The following is a 27,106-nucleotide window of genomic DNA, read 5'->3' on the forward strand; positions in this document are numbered from 1 at the left end:
GCACTTTAATAAGAAGAAAATGACAGTAAGTACAACTTTTCATACCTCACGTATAGCCGTTTACTTTTTTTGTTGACTTTTGTGTCCGTTACATTGTACTGAGTTTAGAACATGCTAAGCTAACATTGCTAGCTTCATAACAAACCAAAACAAGCAGCTAAAAAAAGGCTTAAAATGCGTATAGAATTGCAAATTTGGGTGATGATTTTCGGTCACATCCTTTCACATTATTTTGATTCATTAGTACGAAATATTGATTAGTGAAGCTTTAAACTTTAAAGCATAACGCAAATCTAGTTTTGTGGCACCACAATCAACTAATCGTCAACTAAGATCTATGTACACTATATTGCCAAAAGTATTCGCTCACCCATCCAAATAATCAGAATCAGGTGTTCCAATCACTTCCATGGCCACAGGTGTATAAAATCAAGCACCTATGCATGCAGACTGCTTTTACAAACATTTGTGAAAGAATGGGTCGCTCTCAGGAGCTCAGTGAATTCCAGCATGGAACTGTGATAGGATGCCACCTGTGCAACAAATCCAGTTGTGACATTTCCTCTCTTTTAAATATTCTACAGTCAACTGTCAGCTGTATTATAAGAAAGTGGAAGTGTGTGGGAACGACAGCAACTCAGCCACGAAGTGGTAGACCACATAAACTGACAGAGCGGGGTCAGCGGATGCTGAGGCGCACAGTGCGAAGAGGTCACCAACTTTCTGCAGAGTCAATCGCTACAGACCTTCAAACTTCATGTGGTCTTCAGATTAGCTCAAGAACAGTGTGTAGAGAGCTTCATGGAATGGGTTCCCATGGCCGAGCAGCTGCATCCAAGCCATACATCACCAAGTGCAATCCAAAGCGTCGGATGCAGTTGTGTAAAGCATGCTGCCACTGGACTCTGGAGCAGTGGAGACCCCTTCTCTGGAGTGACCAATCGCACTTCTCCATCTGGCAATCTGATGGACGAGTCTGGGTTTGGCGGTTGCCAGGAGAACCATACTTGTCGGACTGCACTGTGCCAAGTGTAAAGTTTGGTGGAGGGGGGATTATGGTGTGGGGTTGTTTTTCAGGAGCTGGGCTTGGCCCCTTAGTTCCAGTGAAAGGAACTCTGAATGCTTCAGCATACCAAGACATTTTGGACAATTCCATGCTCCCAACTTTGTGGGAACAGTTTGGAGCTGGCCCCTTCCTCTTCCAACATGACTGTGCACCAGTGCACAAAGCAAGGTCCATAAAGACATGGATGACAGAGTCTGGTGTGGATGAACTTGACTGGCCTGCACAGAGTCCTGACTTCAACCCGATAGAACACCTTTGGGATAAATTAGAGCGGAGACTGAGAGCCAGGCCTTCTGGTCCAACGTCAGTGTGTGACCTCACAAATGCGCTTCTGGGAGAATGGTCAAAAATTCCCATAAACACACTCCTAAACTTTGTGGACAGCCTTCCAGAAGAGTTGAAGCTGTTATAGCTGCAAAGGGTGGACCGACGTCATATTGAACCCTATGGATTAGGAATGGGATGTCACTTGCGTTCATATGCGAGTCGAGGCAGGTGAGCGAATACTTTTGGCAATATAGTGTATGTTCAGGAAAACCTGATGTATGTACTACATAGCATTAATATTATTTATGGATACATTTGAACAAATATCCTATTTAGTTTGTGTAGAATGTGAACATTATTCCTAAGAAGTAAAAAAAAAAAAAAAAAAAAAAAAAGCTTGTCAATGTGGTGTCATTTTAAACATAGGGTTGGGATTTGAATATTGCAGTTTCTGATATAAGCTTATATATTAAAGATTTAATGCTCAAAATATATTGAGGCTTTCTATTTGCTCGGCAACTTTGAAATTGTTCATCTCTTGTACCAATGTTGGAAGAGGAGGCAGGAAATTAACTTTTAGCAAGTGTCCGTTTCCAACATCCCTTTGACAACTGCAAATTATATTTTAGGTTTATACCTTTAGTATTAAAATGCATTGAAAGTTGTTTAGTTCAGAGTTAAATGGCCATAAAAATGAGGACAATTTTTGTAAAACTTAGAAAATGATTTTTTGATGTGATTGCTCAACTAAAGCTCAACACTTATTTCCAACTTACATTATCAATGTAATATGAACACAAGATCCATGTACCATCCAGTGTTAGCGATCAATTCAAAATCAATCACCTTTCATAGGACAGTAACAAATAAATTGTAGACACTGTTAGTGACACAACAAACTATTGCTCCATAGACGGACAATTTTATTCACATTTTCTAAAAAGGTCTGTAGTTCTCCACTATCCCTCCTGACTGTATTCATTATTTTTTGGACAGCTTATTATCACACCAGCATCGCTACCAACCCTGAGAAGACCTCCAAATTAGGAAGAAACCTACACGACTTGACATTTTATCAAGTCACTGTGTGCGTATCATAGCCTTTACTCATTTTCTATATTACCTCAGAGTTTAAGATATCTCACTAATTAAAAAAGCATAACTTAGTGTAATCTTACCGGCATCACACATTTTACACTGTCACTGTGTAACTGCCACAGATAATGTCCCTCTGCATTTCTGCCATTGGCACATAAAAAAATGCTCATGAAATCCATTCATGACACAATGTCCTCTTTACAACTGTACATTCATAACAGATACTTTGAACATAGGAAAAGGTCATGTGACGACAGTGGAAGGATTTTCTCTACTGTTTTGGGACTTCAGTGAATATTCGCAGTCCATGCATTCCTTGAATCTCATCCTTGAGTGCCTGTGGAGCATGAAACACAACAACCAATTAATTAAATTTAGGTAGAATAAATGTAAACCTCTCCAAGTGTTCAAGGAAATAATCTTAAAAATCCCACAAGCAATTAATAAATTGCACAAAGACAAAAAATGCAAAATTGGTTCTGTAATTAGACTACCACAGCGTAACATGCAGTCTCGGATTAGTCGTCATTTTTCTACCACCACAAATAAAATACTGGGCTGAGGATTTACCTGATTGACTAACTGGTGTTGCTGAACAGTCCTTTTTCCTTTGAACTCACTGGACTCTATATGGATCTCGTACATGGCCCCACAGCCACCTAAACACAGTATGGGATCACATAGACAACACTGTCACTTCCCCAAGTGTATGTTGTGACCATCTGGTTTCAACTAGAGCTACAACTACCAATTAGTTTTATGTTCAGTCAACTTTTTAATTCTTTTCTCGAGTAAGTGAGAAGTTGTTTTTTGCTATAAAATGGCAGAAAATGGTGAAAAATGTGAATCATTGTTTCCCAAAGCCATAAAGAAATTGTCATTTCATCCACAACCCAAAGACATTCAGTTTATTGTCAAATAGTAAGAAAGAAGCAGAAAACATTCCACTTTGTGCAGCTGAAATCATACAATTGTGACTCAAAAAGAATAAAAGAAATACTCAGATTAATCAACTACCAAAATAGTTTGATGAAGAATAAAATCAAGGAAAAGCTTATATGAAATACGCTTTCATCGGATTCACTCAAAGTAAAGCCCTAAGTGTGCTGTTTGAATCCTAGGATATATTTATAATTGTGGTACTTGATGTCATCACAAATAACCGCGATCATTTAAATTCAACCGGTCCACAATGCACCTGTGTTTACCTGATATATCCACAACTTTGAGCGATGAGGCTGACGGGAACTTTTCCTTCAGTATCTTCGCGATGCGGACCTCTCCGTCCGTTTGGGTGGACAAACATCTCTGCAGCTGGCCAGAAACAATAACCTGAGGAGGAGCGATAAGTTAAAGTCAAGTTTACCGAACTGCTGTTAGCATTAAGCTACACATCGACCCTGTGAACTGCAGCGCAACGACTGTTAAAAATGTATTTACTCGGTTACTGCGAATAACCCGGAGAGCAGAGATCATAGTGCTGGTCAAGCTCCGATTACAAGAAAACATTGTGGAAAAATACTGCGTCAGTTTAATCACTGGACGTTTATAAAACCAACACCGGTCGCTCAACAAGTCATGTCCTCAGACCGCTTCGTCCCTGGAATATGACGTCACACATCCGGGTATTAGAAGGGTCGTTTTTCAAAAACAGAATAATAAACTATTACAACAACAAAATCATAAAATATAATTTTAATAACAAAACATACAGGTAATGTATAAACATATGCATAGATTAACAAAACGTGCATCTGTCCGTGTAAATTCTGACAGAATTTACATTTAGAATTACAGTATTTAAGAATTACAGTATTTTCTCTCTCCCGTCTTAGGTGGGAAGCCGTAGTTAAGATTCCAGTAGTAATTCCAAATGATTCATTTTGAAATTGATTCAATTTTAATAACTGGGAAAAGAAGAGCGAGCTTTAAAACAAAGGTATGTTCACTGACCGGTGATGACTCTTTTGCATTGTTTTCTTTTGTTGACTTTAGCACAACACTGCTATTCTGTTCCACCTATCTTGTTGTTATCGCACTTGCTATGGTGTGTTTAAATTACACTAGGTTTATTGTGATGTGTGCTACATTTTTATTATTTTTTGATTAGTGTTCATTTCAGGTATATTTTTGGGAACAGTTGTTTCCATGATTTTCATTTAAACATGGAAGCAGCTTGTAGCTTCCCATGTATAATGCCAATTTATAGACCTCTATGCATATCAGTGATATGGAAGAATGGGTTTACATCACCATTTTGGAATGTGAAAATAGCAAAAAATTGCAACATTGGCATGCCATGCTCACCACACATTATGTTTTACTGATGTTGGACAGCTCAAGAGTTGGCAAAAATGTTTTCAGTAGAAAATATGGATACTCTACCAAATTTTTTTTTCTTTTTTTCTTTTTTTTTTTTTTTACAGAACTTAGTACTAGGTCCCAAAATAACACATAAGTAAACTCTGAAGAAAATCTGAGATGATGGGGCAACATATTTCCTGACTTCCATCTGTACTGACATAGACTGCATATAAGAAACAAATGGTAAGTATGGGCCTATGTATCTATGGATTATCACTAAGAAAGATAAAAAAAAAAAAACATGATTAGAGCTTTATTTCTGGAGGTAAAATATGATCATAGTACAATGCACACACCATGTGCTTTATCCATGAATTACGATGTTATCATGTTTCATATAGTGTCAGTCTATAATTCTGACCAATAACAAGACCAATAACAAGAGTCACCATGTTTAAAAAAAATACATTTTTATACTCCATGTGATCTGTACTAGTCGCTGAAGGAAATCATACAGTATTAATTGATTAATAATGTAAATGAAAATAAAATGTGGAATCTGATTGTGACTGCACGTTTACTATACATGATGTAAACACAATAAGTATAAAAATTGTTATGCAAAGCGAACAAATTGTTTGACATATATTATTCTACAAAGCCCTTTTTCACTTTTAAAAAGTCATATAAGCAGGAAAAACACAGGTTGAACTGTTATTATGGTTCTTTTCTGTTTTAGGTAAAACTCTGAAGGCCACTTTTACTGTAACCAGGCTGTATATGTTGCTGAAGTTCTTCTAATTGATAACACTTAAATTTAACGCAGAGCTTAAGGGGTTAATGTGCCAGGGAGTCATTCCAGTGAACAAGCACAATGAACTTGCACAGCAGGGATTTGTCACAAGGACATTTTGTCGCAAGAACATTTTGACATGTCACAGCAGGTGTTAATAAAATGAATGATAGCTGAATTCCATTCTGCTACTTTAGTGTCGTACTGTGCTCACTGACACACTGTCATTACTGAGTTTCTGTCAGTGTTATAGTAACAAGTCAAAATGTCTACCATCGAAATGCTCTGTTGCTCAACATCCAGGGTTATTCATCATTATAATGTCATTTTTATTTACAAATTTAAAATTAAATAAAGTTAAAATATTTAAAAATTTGACAGCAGTCTTTTAACTTAGAATTTTTAATAAGTCTGAACAAGATCATGCCCGTGGAACAGCTAAAGGCTTCTTTTTAAAGCTCGTATTGACATTTTCATGGTAGGAACAAATCTGAATGAAAAGCCTTATCTCACTCTGCAGATTGTTGAGCCCAACAGTAGTGGAGACAGAGGAGCGATCAGGGGCTGTTTACAGTCGGCTGTTCGCTCTTTTCACTACACGCCTGAGCTTTGTTTGTGCACCAGAATTATGGGCAGACACAAAGCTGGGTAGCCATCTAGGAAGCTGTCACTATCAGCGTCACTGACGTCAGCACCCTTTAAATGCAAGATGCTACCAGAGAGTCTGAGCAGTGCACAAGTTCAGGTATGAACAGAAACACTTTAACCACGCTCACTTTGATTGTTTTCTTCCTCAGCTGGAGTTGTTACGCTGAGGAGGATGCAGATGCTCTATCCTGCCCAGAAAACCAGGAGGGTTTTGACGGCTCTTGCTATGAGTTTGTCGGCCTGCAGCGATCCTTTCTTAGTGCCGAGGGATGGTGTGAGCAAGGTGGAGGACACCTGGCCTTCATCCTCAATGATGAAATGCAGCAGTTCCTCCAGCAGCACCTGCAGCCGGAGACGGACTGGTGGCTGGGGTTGGCACCTGCAGCTCCAAACCTCACACTCGACTCTGCTCCCACTGAGGGTAAGAGAACTTGTGCATACTGTGTGACTTCAAATGACTTTATAAACTTTTTAGCATGCAGTTGAGTGTTATGATATAGACCAGCTAGAATAATAACTGTCATAAATACTTAATATTATTCAGAATATTCATTACTTTCCCTGAAATGTACCCTTGTCGTGATAATGTGTTAAATGCTTTTCTGTACATATGAATAGCAAATCTGAGATTTCTGTGAACCGTGACTATTTTAAAAATAACATCTTCAGAAATGAAGACATTATCACCTCAGCTGCTATCTCATTAGGCAGCTTGCATGTGTGTGATGTATTTGTTTACTGACATTTACAGGGACACTGGCACAACTGGATCCAGCAGCATGTGTCATGAGAGATAACGCTCAATCTATTGAATTTTCAATAGGCAGCTGTCAAGAGGCCTCATTTGCAGCCATGTCTTTACTTGCCTCCACAGAGAACTAGTCTTTATTGCTCATTCACCTTGTCTACCCGCTTAATCTGTTGCTGTACTGCATGATGCCCAAATTTAAAGCAAAGAATTAACCTACCAGAAGTAGAAGACTTGGAATGAGCATCTTCTGCTGCACTTTGCTTGATGAGAAAAATTCAAAACAAATTTTAATCCAATGAATTGGTGTCATTTTGTTGTCCTTCACCAGGTTCCCTTGCATGGTTGGATGGCTCAGATGTCAGCTATAATAACTGGATGAACCCGCCGGATGAACAAGCAGCGTGTGGACACATCCTGAGACATTCAGGCTTCCAGTGGGAAGCCACAGGAAACTGTAGCCAGGAACTTAACTTCATTTGCCAGTTTGGTGTGCACTCCTAAATGAATCATTGTATAGCATTAAACTTGTGCTGTGTTTCCTCTGCTTGTATAACTATTGATTTTTTTTCTCAGATTCTGGGAGATCTATCGCGTGCGATAGACAAAGTGCTACACTGCAGTGCGGTTCTGGTCAAGTTATAGAGATTGACGACAGCTTCTATGGTCGAAAAACAATTCACTACTGCCGATCCAAACTGACAGCCTCGCCCACATCCTCCCAGGAGGAGTGCAGCTGGATAGATGTGGTAGATTCAGTAACAGGTATTATGAATCTTATGAACATTTTTAAAATGTAGAGAACCAGCCTTTTTTATTGTTATATAGAACCTCAATAGCAACTTTAATTAAAATATATGTACAATAAATGTGGTTACTGCTCATTCACTTCACAAATTGTTTACTTAGCTTGTAACTCGATACTTTGATTGAAGAAACATTTAGTTTAAATACATATTTGTACTTATAGTAAATGGTATGGGAGCATATTTGGCCTTGTCAAAGCCACTTTACCCAAGAGACAAGATGGAACATATTAAAACCACCACGAACAATGTTTTTGTTTCATGCTTTGTGTCAAACACAAAAACCATGACTGCCCTGTGACTGCAGACAAAAGGACTACACTGTCAGAAAAGACATTAGAGAAATCCCCTCCTGTAAGCTGAATACATGGGCAGGGGTAAATATACATTTGCATTCATATCAGTCTGGGATTAGTTACGCTGGAAGAGTTTGTGCAATTACTAAGCAAATAGTTGCTGTTTCTCCTTGTTAATGCATCTCTTTAAAGAGCCATTAAACATTCTCATATCAGGGTTACAGAAACATTAGTGAAATTATTTGAATTTAATAGGATGAACATTAGACAGTGGCATGCTGTTTAAACCTACTAAAAGACATTATTATTGTGTACTCAATTTGTGTTGCCATTCCAGCTCATTGCCATGGACTGCAGGCTTGCCGGGCTCCAGTGGATCTGAGCTCTTTTGGTGAACCGTGTCCTGTGCTGGGAAGTTACCTTTCTGTAGAGTACCGCTGCAAACATGGTCAGATGCACAGTTTTTACTTTTTATTTATATACATTTCTCAAGAGCAACATGACCTCAGCCACATCAGCTACCATTTATTGCTTTATTGCCTTGTGTAGCTTATCTATGTGGGGTGTGAATAGATCAAAGTTGTGATTGATGTCGTCAACCTTAGATCATTTCGTGTATGTCTTGTGTTCCGCTTCTTATCCTTGATCTAGTTTGCCAACAGAATTCAGAACATATTCACCACCTTTCACTGGCTGTATCACACCCATCAGTCTACATGCAATAAACCATAATAACAAAGTGAAAAACGTGTTTTTTTGTCCATGTGACCTGAAGATGATGATCTTAGTGATGTGATTCCCTTTCAGGACTCCAACTGCTGTTAAGTAAGCTGGCAGCTGTCTTTGATAATGTGACCATCACTGTGAAGTGGCTCCTTCATCCATTTCAGGGCAATTTAACGTGCACTCTGAGCGCAGGAGATGGCCACACTATTGATCCTTACAACCCAGAAGAGTGAGCAACACTTTGCATGTAACCAGATACTGTTGATGCATCTCAAACAGTTTTTATATAACAAACTTCTACTCTGTGTTTGTCACAGGATGGAGAGCACAATTATACACAAGTTCACCCGTCCTGGTGTTTTTATGGTTGGAGTGGAGTGCAACACCAGCGACTGGCATGTGACAGCTCAGAAAGCAATAACCATTCAGGAGCCGGTTGGAGAGTTTCTTGTGATCAAGTGTTATAGCAGGAATATATCAACAGAGGGCACTAAGTGCAAGGCGCTTTATGGCACTCCTGTTCAGATCCAGCTTATGGTGAAGGCAGGTGAGTCAGTCTGACACTTGTAAGAGATTCAAAACATCCATCCATTATCTATACACCGCTTAATCCTCATTAGGGTCACGGGCGGGGCTGGAGCCTATCCCAGCTGACTCGGGCGAAGGCAGGGGACACCCTAGACAGGTCGCCAGTCTGTCGCAGGGCTACATATATAGACAAACAATCACTCTCACATTCACACCTACGGGCAATTTAGAGTAATCAATTAACCTCAGCATATTTTTGGACTGTGGGAGGAAGCCGGAGTACCCGGAGAGAACCCACGCATGCACAGGGAGAACATGCAAACTCCATGCAGAAAGATCCCGGGAAAGCCGGGACGCGAACCAGGGACCTTCTCGCTGCAAGGCGAAAGTGCTAACCACTACGCCACTGTGCAGCCCCTCAAAACATTTCTCAAAAAATGCAAAATGATTTAATTTCCCTTTTCTATCTCAATAGGTACAAATGTTTCCTACACAATTCATCATGAAGCCCATTTGATTGCAAACTCATCAGTGAAGAAAGGAAACACACCCCACAACATTACACTGAATTCAAGTGTGGTGGAGAAGCTTGGACATGGCTGCCACAGTTTGACTCTATCTGCGTCTAACAGAGTCACAACCCACACAGTGTCCTCTGATCTGGAGCTGTGTCTGCTGGAGCCTATTGAAAGCCTGCAGGCCTCTGTGATAGCAGAGAATGACGTTTGTCCAGACTCCGCTGATCTCATCATCGGTGTCTCGTTGGAGCGAGGAGCCCCTGCAGAGCTGCTCTTCACTCTCACTGGAGCCAAGGACACACTGTCTGAGACCAGAGACTTGCACAATGATAGCTTACAGGCTTATACATTCTCCAACCCACATGAAGGTACTTAAAGCTTAGGCCATGCTGTTATTGAAACAAAGCAGGTATCTATAATGTATAACACATGTCCTCTTCTTCTCTTTAATATGAACTCTTTTGATAAAGGAACCTTGAAAGTGAATGTACGCGCAATGAATGCCTTTTCGGCCTCTGACGTGGATGTGCACTTAAGCAACATACTTGAAGCTTGTCAGAATTATTCTGACTTTTCAACAGGCAGTGATGGAAATACAGTATGTAGAATATAAGTATTACTCTAAATACATACTGCTGTCTGTTTGTTGCTGTTACAGAGAAATGTCTTTGTTTTCATCTACAGATGGGTAGCATGAGTGACAACGACTCCGGTAACTTGAAAATAATCTCTACTCCTGACACTTTGGTTGACTACAGTCAGAGTGTCACACTGACAGTAAACGAAACTGAATCATTACCCACCAAAGGACTTGCATTTGAATGGAAATGTAGTAAGTACAACAACAGTCCCTCACTACTCCCAAGTTTTAGTGATTTATAAGAGGTAAAATCAATATTTTGGCCTTGCAGAGATTAATACATTTTCAAGATCCCAGAGTATTTCATTCAGAAAATCCATAAAACAGAGAAGCATGTGATATTTAGATTCTGTTTAGGATTTTCTGGTTTTGATAACATTCGTTATATGGTGTGAGATTCCTGTAAAGATCAGTCATCACCCAGGTTTCTCTGTCAGGTGTTTAGTACCAAAAATATTCTTTGTCAGTTGTTTTTGTGTGTGTGGGTGTGTTTTTTTTTGAGTTATTTATGTTTCTTCATCATTGAAGCCATAGCTGAAGGTCTGAGAACTAATGCAGTTCATCCTTGCCAGTGATCATTCACTTTCATTCATGCTTTACTGGTGTCAAGGTTTCCCTTTAAATTCAGCACAGAGATCAACTCTATCATCTTTGTCATTCAATTTTTCTAACTGCTACATAATTTAGGCTGCACCTATATCTCAGAGAATGATCAGACTACTGGATAGGATGTTTACATGTCACAGTATCCCTGTTTTTATTGATGTACTCCAACTAGCATACTCGGGTTTCCTCTACCAAAATCAGGCCTTATGCAGGTTTTTGAAACTAGGATATCATGTTTATATGTGAAAACATGTGACTGGGATCATGGAGAAACTGGCACACACGTGTCAAACGTGTCGAGTGCACTTTATGGTATAAGATTATAATTGTTGTAATGGGAGGTGGTGCACTTTGTTGTATAATTAATGATTCATGCTTTTTGTCCCCATTTAATAGTAGCACCGTAATATTATATACGTTGCTGTGGTGTTGTGTTTACATTCTGTTTCTGCTTCTGTCCTTACAGTTGGAGACTGCAAGTGTACAAACAAAACAAATGAGGAAACTCATGTTATTGAACAAGACTGTCTTCCAAACCCATTTGAAATGTTCAAATATGCATTATCTGTGAGGAAAAGAACCTGGTTTAGGAAATGGCTCAATGTTGGTTCAGCTTCAAAGTGCATCACTGTTGCGCCTTCAACAGAATTAACACACGTCACTATCGGGTAAAAGGATTACATTTTGAATAAATACTCATATATCATTTAAATAACGTTACCAATTAATTCCCGAAAAGGGTTACTGAACCTTGATTTTGCTTTACATATTTTTTGTTACGTTAAATAGGAGTTGACATGCAACATAACTTGCGGAGCATTTTAGTTTTCCCACATGGTTTTGAAAAAGAGTACAGATGAACAGGGTAATTTAACAACTCTAAAATATATATATTTTAGAGACCAAACAATGGAATTAGGAACCACAAACAGCTAAGAACTCTTCCTTAACTAATGCTTTTTATTGAAATATGTTATAGTTAAATAATTACTGATTTTCATGTTTACTTTTATTCTTGCAGTTGCGATAATTGTGCTTCAATAAACATAAAGGAAGATTTAAAGTTAAAACTGAGTTGTGTGACAACTTGCCCAGATGTAATTTGGTATATTGAAGACCCCAAACCTTTGACAGTAAGTCTGAAACAGCACTTAAGTAAATTTTAAGAGATTCATGTGTTAAACGTGCATTAACCAATAATCTTTCTCCAGGGTAACCTCAGCAAATGTTACTCCGAAGCAGGAAGGAAGCAACCAATTGAGAAGCAAAATGGAGGCACTGAATATACAGTACACAGCCAACATTTAAAAGTTTCAAGGGACACATTGCACAACATCACTGTGATTGCTTATGGTACGTTTTCATCCCGTGATCTAGCTTTTATTCAGAATAAATAAAGGTTGGGTCAAGAATTTGAAAATCTACATGTTATATCTTTCAGTTTTTTGGTTTGTGCTTAAAAAAAAAAAAAAAACAGATATGCTGATTTTTAAAAATTTATGTTTTTGTTGATACAGGCAAGGAGGTCCCTGGTTTTGCCAAATACACTCTTCCAATACCTGGACCTGAGCCAACTGAACCACCTGCAAACTCAACAACAACAACTGATGCGCCCATAGACCCCACAATCCCCTCGTGTAGCATCTCTCCACTGTCGGGAACTGTGCTTGATGCTTTTGACATTAGCTGCAAAGAAAACTCTTTCTGCTCTACAGGCTGTAATTACTGCTTCAAGACCAAGACAGGTGACGATGTGTTTCAGTGTCAACAAATAACGCACATATCAATCACAATGAGAGCTTATAAATATAGAAAGTATAACTAGAATAAGAAGGATAAAACAGCAGGACCACAGTCGGTTGGTGAGAAGAATGTAGCTCAAGGTTTTCTGGTGTTGGAAGCAAAGGGTTTGAGGTTCATATGGCAACGGGTTGCTTTAGCAGCTCAGACAAAAGTTGTTTGAAATTTTTAGGCCTGTAGCTTAAATGTCGCACAAATTTCCGAAAATAAGAAACATTTCTTTTTTTGGATGGTGGCATTTTTGTTTATTTATTTTTAGCTTTTTAAAAGTTGTTGCACAGAAAGCCAGCCCTTGGCATCCTCAAAAAAACTAAGTAACAATATGTTGTGATTTTGTAAAAAGTATGACTACCTATGACTGATATAAATGCTTGGAAAGAGTGCATGTATATAAATAGAGAAGTATGACTTCGCTAAACTACATCTTTTGTCTTTAAGGCAAACATCTGAGGTGCACTAACACAAATGAAGTGAAATCCGTCTTCCTGCCTCTTGGAGATAAAAAGAATAATTACAGTTTGTCTGTTGTTGTGACGGTGAAAAATGAATATCAGGAAGAAACCACAACTGTCGTCACTCAGGTTTGTCATCTGCCAGTTGTTGTGTATCTTAGAGAATAAAGGAGGATTAGAGAAATCAGTTCTCCTTATTAATTAATTAAATATTCAGTTTCATTGTCTGTCTTCCTCAAGGTCCGGAAAAGTAGCTCCAGTGCCTCCGTCCAAACTCTCCAGTCTGCAGTGGAGGATAGTGTGACTCAGTTAGAGCAGCAAGGTTTGCTCTCTGGTGAAGCAATCGGACAGATATTTACTTCAGTATCTGATATGCTGAATACAGAATCTGACCAAAATCAGAAGGATGCGAGATCAAAGGTAACAGAATGCAGCTAATGCTCCAACTGTACAGATTAACATATTGCAGTGATCGTTGTGAGGGTGGAAAGCACCGTGACGTTGATCAGCACTTCTTCTTTTTTTCCAGCTCAGAGAGCAAATGCTAACCAAAATGACTGCAGTGCTGCTGGACTCCCCCAGCAACACAACTCAGGAAGTACAAGTGACAGCCAGAGCTGTGGCCGGACTCACACAGCGATCAGATGAGCTCAGTGCTGCTGCTCAAGTACATTAGCTCAGTTCAACACTATCAAAAATATTACCAATTCTAAGTTATATTTGAGAAAATCAACAAAAGTCAAATTATTTTCAGCAAATATGTGAGAAAATTCAGTACAGCCAGCCTCTTTAAATAAGCCATACCCAGTTTTTACTAACTTGCAGTAATTAAAATAATCAGAGTTTAATGTCTCCTATAGTCTGCTATTAATTTTAGGGTAGTGCAGATTTGTACCTTTATTATTTAGCTGAATATAACACCAGTAGGTTTAAATGACTCCCAAAGCAATTGTTTGATTTTTTAACACCATTTTAAGTGGCTTCAGACTGAATAGAAGCCACAAAACAATAAGTCAAGAAAAAGTACGCATTGCATACTTAATTTGTTTGAGAATGGACTTTTAAAAATCCGTATATTGTTCAGGATGTCAGTTAATTAAATGTTGAATTTGACTTTGTAATAAGCACAGTCTGCAGCAGCATGCCCAGCAGGCCAACATATCATCAACTACCTGTTTCAATTTGAAACATTAATTCATAAAATATACTTAAATTTGCCACACTTACTATAATACATGTTCATCTATGCTTTTGAAAGTTGAACACAGATTAACTGTTGTTTCACTTGCTGTGTTTCCTCTCCAGGAAGAAGCAGGTTCGTTGTTGGTAGACCTCAGCTCCTCTCTCAACACTATCAGTGTTAATCAGCACAACAAGAAAGACAAAGAAGTTGTGCAAGCAGCTGCACCAATAGTGGAAGCAGCCAGTAATATTTTGAATATTTCATCAAATGTGAGGACAAAACTGTAAATAATATTGCTAAATTCCATTTCTCAGTTCTCTAGTGTATTTATTAAACAGTATGTAATGTGTTCCCCCCAGAAAAAAGTCTCAGATTTTCTTCTGACTGGGATGAACAATGTTCAGAGTGCTTTACTGAATAACAGAAAGCTGAATGGAGAGCCTGCCATCATTGACTCTGGTCAGATCAGTGTGTATGTAAACAGGTAAGAGATGAACTAGAAGATGCACTCAAGAACAAAGTAGGGTTTCTGAAACTGATAAGATAATCCTGATTCTGTCTTTTGCAGAATATCCCCAAAAAACATGCAAAAGCAGGCTATAAATGTGCAGAAGAACAGCTCCTCCAGATTTTCTTTCCCTTCACTGCCTGCTGATATTGTCTCTCCAGAGGAGCCGGTGGATGTCAGAGTAAGTGAAACAATAAATGTTTGAATTTAAAGATGCCAACGCAGCCTGAGGGTTATTATAATACTATATATAAGGTTGTTAGTGTTATAGTGCACTGCATTTCCTCTCTTTTGGGTTCATGCATGTAATATTATTAATGTTCAATAGAAAGCAATATTTCACCACCTCTGAAATCATCTGAGTCACTATTTTACAGGCTTTATTGTTCCTAATATGTCAGTGTGCTTGTACCTCTTAGATGATGAGTTTTGAGAAGAATCCATATTCCTGGAGCGAAGGAAACATCACAGGAACTGTAGGGTCTGTGTCTCTCACCAGAGCCAATGGCAGCATCATTACTGTTGAGAACTTACCTGAAGAGATAGAGGTAATATCGTGTAAGAGAGGCTTTGTATTACTTAACTTTGGACAACATTTGTGGAATCTGAATAATGCCTTGTCTGGGTTTTCAGATTCTCCTACCAAGGCTTGACGTTGGGCAGGAGAACAGCACACTCCTGGACCTTGCCAATTTCAGCACATTAATAATTGACATCCCTTCGCCGGATGTAACGCTGGTGCTGAAAATGGAGCCATCTGAAGACATTTCCTTCATGCTATTCCTGGGATATAAAGATTATCCAAATGATGAGAATTATGTAGCCAAGACTCAGATTCCTCTGGAGAACACAAAAGAAGGTCAATATTGAAACAAGCAGATTTACTTTTGTAGCATTTAGAATATCTTTTCAAAACATTTCCTGGCACTTCAGGTAATGTTCAGTTTCTCACAATAACTAACATCACCATCATCACAATCAGCTGAAATTGACTGTCAGTTTCTAACTTATTTTCCTTTAAATTAAATATCTTAATTGGGTGAAATGATGTCTGTCAGTCTGCGTTAGCATGTATGTGCTTTTCATGAATGCAAGAAAATGTTCTCAAAGAAACAATAAATACATATAAAGTCAGGTTTTCATAGGTGACAGACAAATAGCTTACCACATAACTGAAGATCCCGTGTACGTTGGGACCAGTGTGTGGTTGTTGGCATAAACTGTCAAGTGCATTGATCCACAATCACAACATTGGACATCTGATGCTAGTATCACGATGAGAGAATTAGATATATAGATAATATGAACATGTTTGTCATTCTAACACAGAGGAGAAGTTTACCTGGGTGCTGAGTCCCAAAGACAGAACAGGAGATGTTGGAGTGCACTACCTTGTTTTGAAGCCCATCGTGGAGCCGGGCGTCAAATCCATCAACGCCACTGTCACTGTTGTTTCCATTGCTGCCCAGTGCAAATACTGGAATGAAACGGATTCTTCATGGAGTGAAGATGGCTGCAGGGTGGGTGAGAAAGTAACACACATCCAGAGTGATTGCAGTCATGTATTCTTAAAACACGAGCTGTGAATTTTTTATCTTTTTTCCGACAGGTTGGTCCACTTACCACTCATTTGGTCACGCAGTGCCTCTGTAACCACCTAACTTTCTTTGGCAGCTCGTTCTTTGTCATGCCAAACTTGGTGGACGTGTCTCGCACTGCTGAGCTTTTTGCTACATTCACCAACAATCCTGTGGTGGTGTGTTTTGTGGGAGCCATTTTTGCTGCTTATCTGTTTGTGGTTGTTTGGGCGCGTAGGAAAGACATCCAAGATTCAGCCAAGGTAATTCTCTCTAAAGACTTTCCCCACATTATGCAGTTGGTTTTTGTTTTGACAGTGTCATTCAGGCTTTCCTGTTCATACATCTAAATAAAATTCGCAAAGTAGTAGCTCCACAACCAAAAACCACTTTAAAAACACATTAAGTGGACTCACTGCTCTATATAAGCTGCCCTGTATCGACTCAATTAGTGACCTTTGTTTCAATTTTTAGTTGATCATTAAATCTTCAAAACTCACTTTGTGCCACTGAATTTACCAATTTATAAACATTTCCTGAGGGTTTCTGTCTTTGTATTCCCTTGCAGGTCAAGATAACAGTTCTTGAGGACAATGACCCCTTGGCTGAGTATCGTTATATACTGAATATTAGCACAGGGCACCGCCATGGTGCATCCACTTCTTCTCAGGTCAGTGATGTCTTTTAAAACCCAGAGACACTCAGAGACAAATGCCACCTGGTGTTTCTGGGGCGAAAAATTTATGATGCTGACTCCATTTTTGTTTTAGGTGACCATAACTCTGCTGGGTACAGAGGGAGAAAGTGAGCCCCACCACCTGACAGACTCTGAGAAGCCTGTGTTTGAGAGGGGTGGAGTGGACATGTTTCTGCTGACGACACATTTTTCTCTTGGAGATCTACAGAGTATAAGAATGTGGCATGATAACTCCGGAGAACATCCTGCTTGGTATGAGTTAGAGGGCAAAAGACTAAAGTTTAAGCCTAAGTCTGTCTCATCATTGTGAGCACAATACATAACAAAAAAAAACCACTCAGAGAGACAGTACTCCGCCAAAGCTGCTCAGTCGTTGTATAATTTCCGATGGATGACATCTTTAAACAATTTGTGGTCCACAGTGGTTAATTTGTAGTAGGATTGCAATCCTGTGATAGTCTGCAGGCAGCTGCCATAGTGTTCACTTGTTGTCATAGTTACAGTGACGTTGTCATAGTTACAGTGACGCCGTGCCGCTATCTCGCAATGATACAGAAATCCTTAACAAATCCGTGGATCCAGACTATAAGCCGCATCACTGCCAAAATTTAATCACTTGATCCCCGTGCCATTTCTGATCTTCCCTGAAAATTTCATCCAAATCCGTTTGTCCGTTTTTGAGTAATGTTGCAAATGAACAGACAGATGGACAAACCAACGCTAATCGTCACATAACTCCGCTGCCTTCCTCGGCAGAGTAATTATTGTTATGTCATATGCAGGTATGTCAACAAAGTGATGGTGCAGGATCTGGAGACTGGTCAGAAATGGCACTTTCTGTGTAACTCCTGGCTGGCTGTAGATGTGGCAGAGTGCACTCTGGACAAGGTCTTTCCAGTAGCAACAGACACAGATTTGAAGAGATTCAGGTGAGACCTGCCAGGGATACACATTAAAAGGAGTTTGAGCTGACTCTCAATCATTGCTGATTACTTTTTTTTGACACCAATTCACTTTAACTGCTCTACTTTAAAACTTTCAGCAATCTGTTCTTCATGAAGACAGCCAAGGATTTCCGTGATGGCCATATCTGGTTCTCTGTCATCAGTCGGCCTCCATGCAGCACTTTCACACGTGTGCAGCGAGTGTCCTGCTGTTTTTCCCTGCTGCTGTGCACCATGTTGACCAGCATCATGTTTTGGGGAATCCCCACAGACCCCTCTGAGCAGACCATGGACCTGGGTAGGTGACAAAATACGAAATCATTCAAAGATTTTCAAAAACTGAAAATTTAACAGCAAGGATGACTGAAAAAAATATATCTAAAAACAGTATATTAAAGATGGAAATGTTTCAGCATGTACCTCCAATACAGTGTAAAGCAGGTATTAAAGAGTTAAAGCTTCTATGTACAAGTGTAATTATTGTGATATAATGAAAATAAGTGTAAAAAATTATCGAATGTCACTTAGAAAGTACTAACCATCTTTAAAAGACAGGCATATAATAGAAAATTGCAGATTATCTGGAAATTATTATCTGAAAGTCTGTAATTAAATGTCTTTAGTACATAAACCGTTATAAAGTGACAATAATTAAAATTAAAATATATATTTCAAAGTTTTTGTCCGATAAACATGTAATTTTATATATATATATTTTTTTGATATCACTAGTTATTTGTAATTCAACAAAACGGAATATCTGTAAAACAACTGTAAATTGTTATAAAAAATTTATTTAAGACTGCTTTTTATGGTGTACAAAGTAGATTAGGACATTAGGATGTAAAAATGTAAATATTTTAATAGACAATAAAGTAACTTCATTAGAAAAATATTTCTACAAGATTTTTAAATAGATTTTTGCCCGTCATAACGTGTGGCAGGTAAAGTTTAATTGGGTGAGTTGTGCTGCGAGCCTGATGTATCTGTGGATGTGCATTATTGTATCCAGAATATGTAAGTCTCACAAAAAGATAAAGTATAAAGGAGATGTCCTTTAGTTGCATGCATTGAAACTCAGATTTAAATTCAGACTTTCCTTTGCAGGTCACATCGAGTTTACCTGGCAACAGGTTATGATCGGAATCCAAAGTTCAGTCATCATGTTTCCCATCAATCTCCTTATTGTGAGCATCTTCAGAAACACTCGTCCTCGAGAGAAAGCCAGCAAAACAGATACGTCGAAACAGGGGAAGACCGTTCGAGTTTCTCCCTCACAGACTTCAACTCCTCAGAAAGAACAGAAGGACATCACACCAGACACTGTGATCAAGGTGAAGTCGTAGGTATCCTTATTACAGCATGAAAGTAATAACTAGTGTGTTCTCCTTGTCTGAAGACATTGATGTGGTTTCTACTTTAGGACATTAAGAGAATTGCTCAGTCATTGTCGAAGGCCATGAAGAGTCCACTGCCACATCTGGAGCTTCATCCTGGTCAGCAGGCTGACATCAACACTCTGCTGTCTCTGGTGGAAGACATCATCAGACAGCAGAACCGAGCAGCTGGGGATTTCTACACCGACGCCTCCAAGAAGGATCGCTCTATGATCCTCAGTTTAGGTGCTGGGGATCTACAAGGTAAACAGCACAGTAACCTTCACAACCCTTTACCTAACATCTGTGTCAGATTTTTGCTGTGTTTATCTGAAAATATGTACATCATTTTAGCTTTTTTCTGTCTGTTTGCCTGGACAGAGGACAGTATGTTGGAGAGCCCTGAGAAGATGTCAGGTGAAGTTCAGAAGAAGAGCAACAACAGCCGCTACCTATACAGGCAGCTGCGTCACGTTGAGAAGGAGCTCAGTCTGCTGGGGCCGACTCGTTTTCCAAATCCAAACAGCTACAGCCGAGCCATGCAGCAGGTTCAGGGAATGAAGGGTCTCCTGGAGTACCACCTGCCCTCATCCAGCCTGGATGGAGACAATCGCAGCCCCAGTCCTGAGGAGAGCATCGATGAAAGCACTAGCAAGAAGTGCTGTCAAGGAGGGCTGCCGTGGTGGTTTGTGTTTGTTGGCTGGATATTGGTGATTGCAACCAGCGGTGTGTCAGGATACTTCACTATGATGTATGGGCTGACGTACGGGAAAGACCGCTCTGTAAGCTGGCTTATTTCCATGGTGGTCTCCTTCTTTGAGAGTCTCTTCATTACCCAACCTCTCAAGGTGAGAAACAGAACACACAGCATAGAAAGTGTGTTTGTTAAAACAATCAAATGAAAATACACTGATATATAATATAATTATATAGACATATCAGTGATATTAATACTTCAAACACAAGAGACAGCCTTAAATTAGGGATTCTCTGTTTGCAGTTGGATTTTGTTACATCCCACAACATATTAGCAAATTTTAGGCCCCAAAAAGCAAATTAAATGATATTTCATACTAACTAATAAAGATAGATAGATAGATAGATAGATAGATAGATAGATAGATAGATAGACAGACTTTATTCATGCCCTTGGGGAAATGCAAAAAATAAAGAGACAATTCAAGTGCAATTGTAAAACTCAAACTCAGCTTTTGTGAGTCTATGCCTTATTTCATCTATTTTTTAAGACAAATTGTATACATCATTTCAATTTCATTTGATTTACCAACAAACATACTTTTGATGTAGAATTTTTAATGTTTATATTTTCTATTGACATTTACATGTCATTACATTTACATCTATTGACATTCATATTAGTAAGCGTGTCTTTTATTAATTCTAGTAATACAATCAAATATATTAATCAATGCATTTCTTAATGAATATTTGCAAGGCTTTCTAGCTCCTGGTCAGATGCACTTCCCAGTACTTCAATTATAATTTATAATACAGTGAACATTATGCAGTTCTCTGGTATTAACACCTTTAAATCTTATGTCACAGGTTCTTGGTTTTGCTACTTTTTTTGCTCTCATTCTGAAGAAAGTCGACCAGGAAGAGTATGGAGAGCCTCAGATTGATGAGCGTCTCAGAAATCAAGGCAGATTATTTTCTCATCTCCATTTTTTGCATTGTTTTGTGTGAAAGAAATAAAAACCTAACATTCTAATGCAAAATTCCTCCCTCAGATGACCCTAATGCGATGCGGGGAGCCAGAAGAGACAGCACATGCAGTTTCTATCAACCACCACCTCCTACTGACATCGAGAGGATGCGGAGCAACATGGTTAAAGAGCAGAAGGTCTTTGCCCTCGTAAGGGAGATTCTTGGTAGGAGAAATACTTTGAAACACTACAGGAATAAGAAGCAACGTAAAACAGTTGTAGATGCTGATATATGATCTATCTGCCTGTGATGCAGCCTACATGGGATTTATGTGGATGTTGCTCCTGGTGGCTTATGGTCAAAGAGACCCCAATGCCTATTTTCTGACACAACACATTCGCCAGAGTTTCAGCAAAGGGATCTCAGACACCATGAGTATTCAGGATGTGTTCAACTGGGCAAATACAACTCTGCTGAGCAACCTGTTTGGAGAATATCCAGGTGAGTTAGTAACTGAAGCACAGAGGCAGTGCATGAATCTCCTTTAACATTTGCATTTTTTGTCGATTTATGACAAAATGGAAAATATATTACATTAGAAATATTTAGCTTTCCTGATTTAGATTTTAGAGTTTATTTTGTAAGTAAACAGGCAGTTGAAATTGGCTTATTTTGGCTCCAGTTGCCTCAGGTTCTTGTATTTTTAAGCTCAAAATATTCGCATGTTTTTTGAAAATGCCATTTATTTTCCACTTAATTAGAAAAAACAACAAATTCAGTTTCAAAACAATTTGCAAATTGGATCTTTCACAGACATAATAAATATTAAAAGGCTACTATAATAAAGGATTTCTGAGAATTTCACCTTAAATTAATTACATATGACAACATACTGATATCACTCCAGCAAGTCTCTTTGTTTTGCGCTTATTATACCTGTATTATGAATATCATTTCACTTTGCAATTCTTTGAATTTAACTAACACTTGTACTACTATTTCTGTTTGTGTAGTAAAGAATAAAATGGCATGATGATTTTCCTTTGAGCATTTCCTGAGATTAAGCTGTCATGATGCAAAAAAGCCTAGCATTATTTAAAATACGCGAGTCATGATCAAAACTGAAAGTAATTTGGACTGGCTTTGACAGATGGAATGTTTTATCTCCAAAATGTGGCTTTGACAGATGCAAAATAATGACTGCTTTTGACTGACCCTTTCTTCTTGGTGCCTGTTCTTGCTCTCTAAAAACCTGCCACAGGGTTTATCACAGACGGAAACTCAAAGCTGGTTGGTAACGCTCGTCTCCGCCAGGTGAGGGTGCAGAAAAACTCCTGCCACGTTGATCGCTCCATGCAGCGATCTGTGCCGGACTGCCACGCTCCATACTCCTGGGAGTTGGAGGACATGGGATCCTACGGTCTAGGATGGAGTCGCTCTGTGGGTGATAATGCCTCAGTGAACCATAACAGCCCCTGGACCTACAGGTCTCAGAGTAAACTGAGGGCCTACCCCATCTGGGGCAGTGTGAGGCTTTACAGAGGAGGAGGGTTTGTGGTGGATCTGGGGCCAGACTTACAAAACTCCAGCAGGTAAAGATTTAAATTCCCACATAAATTAACTTAGTTAAATGGTATGGATATGTTTAGTACTGAAAGGATTTATAAGTGGATGTGAGCTGGCCTGTCATTGGCTTCGACGTTCTACGGGATAAAGCGGCTGATGGATGGATGAATTTAGATCGTGAATCAAACGAAAATAACACAGTGGCAATAAAAGTGTTTGATAAAAGGAAGTCATTTTGGTGTCTGTACTGGATCTTTGGCGACATACCCTTGACTGTAAGAAATACTGATGGCCGTAGTTTGCTATTTTATTAATTTTTTTGGACTAATTGACTATTTGATATATTACTTCACAGAATAACATATCAAGAAATTATTGTTAGTTGCAACCATAGGCTCTATAGTTATGAAGTGAGTAATTCTAGCAATGTGAAATGAAATGAATCTTATGAGCAGAATCCTTTTATTGTTCAGTTTATATTGTTGATGTTTTCGGACACAGTAAGTAATTAAAAGCCGTTGCCTTGGTGTTCAGTAAACGATATTTGTCTTCATGTTCTGACATATTGTGAGAAGTCAATTTATCAAAAACAAACAAAAGATCAAACCAATAATAATCACATTTGGTTGACAGCCTTGAAGATAGCATAAATGAAGAATCAAAAATTTTATCTAAAACAATATTCACTGTGTTACATATCATCTGTTTAGATTTGTAAATGCTTTATTATATGCTTTAGTTATTGGATTGCTATGGAGCTTTTGAAATCAGTGATGATGATTCCAATTCGTGTTTTCATGACTGTAGAAAAGAACATCTCGCCTTGATTTGCGATTTAACGTAGAATAAGAGGCTTAATTGTAATTATGATGCTGTGCAAGACAGCAATACAACAACGGTTTTAAGATAATCCTTGAATAAAACAAATCTAAACTATAAAAAAGACATTCTCAAAAAGTTAACAATAGGACATTTCAAAGCTTGTTAAATATGTTACAGGTCTACGTTTAAGCGTTGCAGCAAGAAAGGACAGATGACATATGACACACATATAAGATGTATAAATCATATTATTTCTTCATGTCCCTGTAGAATCCTTCAGTACCTTTATGACAACACCTGGATTGATGTGTACACCCAAGCAATCTTCGTCGAGTTCACTGTGTACAATGCTAACGTCAACCTCTTCTGCATTGTCACACTCATGCTGGAGACCACAGCTATAGGTAAGTAGTCTGGGTACAGATGGTGAGTCAGAACTAAACCTTGACTGTTGTAGGAAGAACTATGTCATCTGTCACACTGTTCTTCCAGGGGCTTTCCAGTTCCGCAGCGAGCTTCAGAGTGTTCGTCTTTACCAGTCGACCGGTGGCCTCCACATCTTTGTCATGGCTTCTGAGGCCATCTACTTCCTCTTTATCATTTATTACATGGTCATTCAGGTGCATAGTCATTGTCCTAACTTTACTATCGTTACAAGTAATGAGCCGTCATAAAGTTGCTCCCTTGAACACACAACATGGGCTCCTCTCATGTCTTGACAGGGGAAGCTGATGAGGAAACAAAAATGGTCTTACTTCAAGAGCAAGTGGAACCTGCTCGAGTTGGTTATCATCATTCTCAGTTGGAGCGCCCTGTCTGTCTTCATCAAAAGGACTTTGTTGGGGAAGAGAGACATGAACTATTACCAGAACAACAAAGACCAGTAAGCAATAAGAAAACATAACCCAAACAGGCATATAGCCAAGGATATTGTCTTTAGATTGGTATGAACAACAATTTTCGCCCAGTTACTGTGTGCATTCTCTGCATATCATTGCCTTGTGGTTAAATAGATGCTCTCAGATTCACCAGTATGCAGTAGATATTATTATTTATTTTGTTCTGAAAATAAAATCACTTATTAATATAAAACCTGGCTGATTTGGGTTGATATAGATTTAATGACAGAAAATTCAAACTGACATCTTTCTCACGCCAAATCACCAAAACCAAAAATTCTACATTTCAAAACTTAACTGTATATGACAAATTGCCAAATTAATTTGATAAATACACAAGAGAAACAATGCAAGTCACATTTCAACCTTGGAAATGTTACTTTTGGAAATGTGTTCACAGTCCATATGCCATTTTTAATTAAATTTCAACTCATTTAATGGGAAAATATGACCAGAGCAATAATTATATCCCTAATCCATTCAAAATCTGCCTTATTTCTGTTAATAGGCTTACAGAAAAATAAGAAAACAGAGACTTTAATATTGAGAATCTGTTTTCTGTTGGTATATCCATTTTCTGCGCATCACATCATTATCAGTGTGATGTGACATTTTACATTTCGATTTTAATTTCTGTTTGTGTGAGCAGAAAATGTTGTAATGTACAGATACATATTTTTCAGTTGGATGTTAAAACCAGGGTCTGTCCTCTTATGCTCCGTGTCCAGATACGCCAGTTTCCATGAGACAGCCAAGGCCGATGCAGTGCTCGGGTATCTGATTGCCTTCCTGGTACTGCTGGCTACAGTCAAACTGTGGCACCTGCTGAGACTCAACCCCAAACTGCACATGATCACAGCAACGCTGCAGCGAGCCTGGACTGATATTTCAGGCTTCCTGGTGGTCATGACCATCATGTTCCTGGCCTATTCCATTGCTGTGAGGAGTTTCCCACACTTCATACCAACACGCTGTCCTCTTTTATCTATACTTTGTGACATAGAACTCATGGTTATTGACACAGGTGAACTTCCTATATTTCAGTCTAACCTGATGTATGGCTGGAAGCTGTACTCCTATCGTACCCTGCTTGATGCTGCTCAGACCATGGTCAGCTTGCAGCTTGGTATTTTTAACTACGAAGAGGTCAGTATGGGGCTATTATAACTGTACTGAAGCAGGCTATGACAGCCGACCCTTCTTCAATGTGTTTGTTCCTCCTGCTCTCTCAGGTTCTGAATTATAATCCAGTGCTCGGTGCGTTCCTCATTGGCTCCTGCATCGTGTTCATGACCTTTGTGGTGCTGAACCTCTTCATTTCTGTCATTTTGGTGGCATTCAGTCAAGAGCAGATACATCACAAGGTAACTCATCCAAGCTAAATCTTGAATGTCAGAATGTTTACAGATATCAGTGTCTAGTTATTATTGCAGCCAGCTGTCACTGCTATCTGAAAATTTATCCAACACGCTTCAGAATCTTCAGCCTTGGATGACATAATTATTTTTGAGTTATATCAAATGTTCACTGTTCTTACAGCCATCGGAAGAGGACGAGATTGTGGACCTGATGTTAATGAAACTCTGCAGTCTATTTGGGCTCAAATGTAAGAAACAAGGAGGCGGCGTCCTAACAGAGAGGCCAACTGTTTCGTCTGCTCCAATAAACAGACTCTCTACTATCTCTTCTGGGAATATTCATGAGGGATGAAATGTTACACTGCAGTCACATAGATGCTTAAACATTATTAAGATCTAGAGAATTCTTTGCTGCGGTCATTGCTTCCAATAGCTAGCTTCAGTTTGTTGCCATGTTATTGCTTTGTGACTGAATATTAGCCTTTGTCTCTACTGCTGCAGATTTGTCACTATTGTAGGATAAGCTGAAACTCTGGCAGATAGAAAAAGACTGAGGATATTCCTTATATTATGCACCGAGGCACCGTTTTTAGGATGCAGGAAATTTAGTTAAATAAATGTGTTCCTGTGACTAAATCTTCAATAAAATAATTATCAATGGTTACTAGTGAGATGTTGTATTTGTATCAGTCTGGCTAACCTCATAAAAATGGTTTTGATTCAGCTGTAAAACAAAGCACTTTATGCATGTGTGTTATGTGTAATTTCCACCAGTTGTCAGCATGAATTTAACCAGTAGTAGACGGTAACATATTCGTTAACGTGGTAAACTTGGGTATACATTATGATTATGTAAGAATGAAGAAGTAGCCAAGTACTACTCAGTTACAGTGATTATAGCATATGTTTTATTACAGTTATTACATATTAAGGCCAAGGTTCCTCTAAGGGAATGATAATAAAATCTGAGAGAACAAACACAAGATCATCAAAGATCAAGTACGGCTGATAAAAACCTACGATGCTTCTACCTGTCAGTGTTATAATATTCAACAAGGCATCCTTTTACTATATGCATATGGTGGAACTACATAGAAGAATGTTACGCAATCTCACCTAAAACACTTCTCCGTTTGTCGGGACATTGCCACAACATGCCTCGCAATAGGCATCACAAATAATTCTACGCAAGTCTTACGTGTTGCGTCACCG

At 38.8% G+C, this 27,106-nt stretch overlaps 2 protein-coding genes across 3 annotated transcripts; one reads left to right on the plus strand and one right to left on the minus strand.

The window, feature by feature from the left end:
• Positions 1 to 2,233: 2,233 nt before the first annotated feature.
• Positions 2,234 to 4,037, minus strand: bola3 (bolA family member 3). Its single transcript, XM_023273290.3, has 4 exons — positions 3,872 to 4,037; positions 3,640 to 3,763; positions 3,002 to 3,090; positions 2,234 to 2,768 (listed from the first exon to the last, which is right to left on the minus strand). The coding sequence occupies exons 1-4, from the start codon at positions 3,938 to 3,940 to the stop codon at positions 2,703 to 2,705; spliced, it is 348 nt and encodes a 115-aa protein (XP_023129058.1). The 5' UTR covers positions 3,941 to 4,037; the 3' UTR covers positions 2,234 to 2,702.
• Positions 4,038 to 4,138: 101 nt separating this feature from the next.
• Positions 4,139 to 26,552, plus strand: pkd1l2a (polycystic kidney disease 1 like 2a). 2 transcript variants are annotated; one of them, XM_055013687.1, is made up of 43 exons: positions 4,139 to 4,370; positions 4,858 to 4,978; positions 6,326 to 6,597; positions 7,256 to 7,414; positions 7,501 to 7,689; positions 8,364 to 8,474; positions 8,834 to 8,981; positions 9,070 to 9,299; positions 9,756 to 10,166; positions 10,269 to 10,396; positions 10,483 to 10,630; positions 11,511 to 11,712; positions 12,066 to 12,177; positions 12,256 to 12,397; positions 12,562 to 12,789; positions 13,283 to 13,425; positions 13,537 to 13,716; positions 13,826 to 13,963; positions 14,602 to 14,748; positions 14,839 to 14,963; positions 15,048 to 15,168; positions 15,407 to 15,535; positions 15,621 to 15,846; positions 16,317 to 16,507; positions 16,597 to 16,827; positions 17,133 to 17,234; positions 17,335 to 17,513; positions 18,044 to 18,190; positions 18,304 to 18,503; positions 19,313 to 19,539; positions 19,629 to 19,845; positions 19,963 to 20,429; positions 21,148 to 21,244; positions 21,333 to 21,473; positions 21,565 to 21,750; positions 22,511 to 22,841; positions 23,908 to 24,041; positions 24,130 to 24,257; positions 24,360 to 24,520; positions 25,265 to 25,475; positions 25,581 to 25,682; positions 25,769 to 25,900; positions 26,076 to 26,552. In XM_055013687.1, exons 3-43 carry the CDS (start codon positions 6,495 to 6,497, stop codon positions 26,244 to 26,246), a joined length of 7,275 nt encoding a protein of 2,424 aa, XP_054869662.1. In that variant the 5' UTR covers positions 4,139 to 4,370; positions 4,858 to 4,978; positions 6,326 to 6,494; the 3' UTR covers positions 26,247 to 26,552. The 2 variants fall into 2 exon arrangements, with proteins under 2 accessions (XP_054869662.1, XP_023129023.3); XM_023273255.3 differs by lacking the exons at positions 4,139 to 4,370; positions 4,858 to 4,978 and having other exon boundaries at positions 6,173 to 6,597.
• Positions 26,553 to 27,106: the final 554 nt, after the last annotated feature.

Source organism: Amphiprion ocellaris, chromosome 1, assembly GCF_022539595.1.
Source record: "Amphiprion ocellaris isolate individual 3 ecotype Okinawa chromosome 1, ASM2253959v1, whole genome shotgun sequence".
NCBI lineage: Eukaryota > Metazoa > Chordata > Actinopteri > Pomacentridae > Amphiprion > Amphiprion ocellaris.

What these genes read in the sequence shown, in the direction of transcription:
- pkd1l2a (XM_023273255.3), top strand. Translation starts at nt 6,231, where the DNA reads ATGCAAGATGCTACCAGAGAGTCTGAGCAGTGCACAAGTTCAGGTATG. An exon ending in GATCCTTACAACCCAGAAGA is followed by an intron (nt 8,982 to 9,069) that starts GTGAGCAACACT and finishes TGTTTGTCACAG; the next exon opens with GATGGAGAGCACAATTATAC. An exon ending in TTAACACACGTCACTATCGG is followed by an intron (nt 11,713 to 12,065) that starts GTAAAAGGATTA and finishes TTATTCTTGCAG; the next exon opens with TTGCGATAATTGTGCTTCAA.
- bola3 (XM_023273290.3), bottom strand. Translation starts at nt 3,940, where the DNA reads ATGTTTTCTTGTAATCGGAGCTTGACCAGCACTATGATCTCTGCTCTC. An exon ending in CAAAGTTGTGGATATATCAG is followed by an intron (nt 3,091 to 3,639) that starts GTAAACACAGGT and finishes TACTGTGTTTAG; the next exon opens with GTGGCTGTGGGGCCATGTAC. An exon ending in AACACCAGTTAGTCAATCAG is followed by an intron (nt 2,769 to 3,001) that starts GTAAATCCTCAG and finishes CATGCTCCACAG; the next exon opens with GCACTCAAGGATGAGATTCA.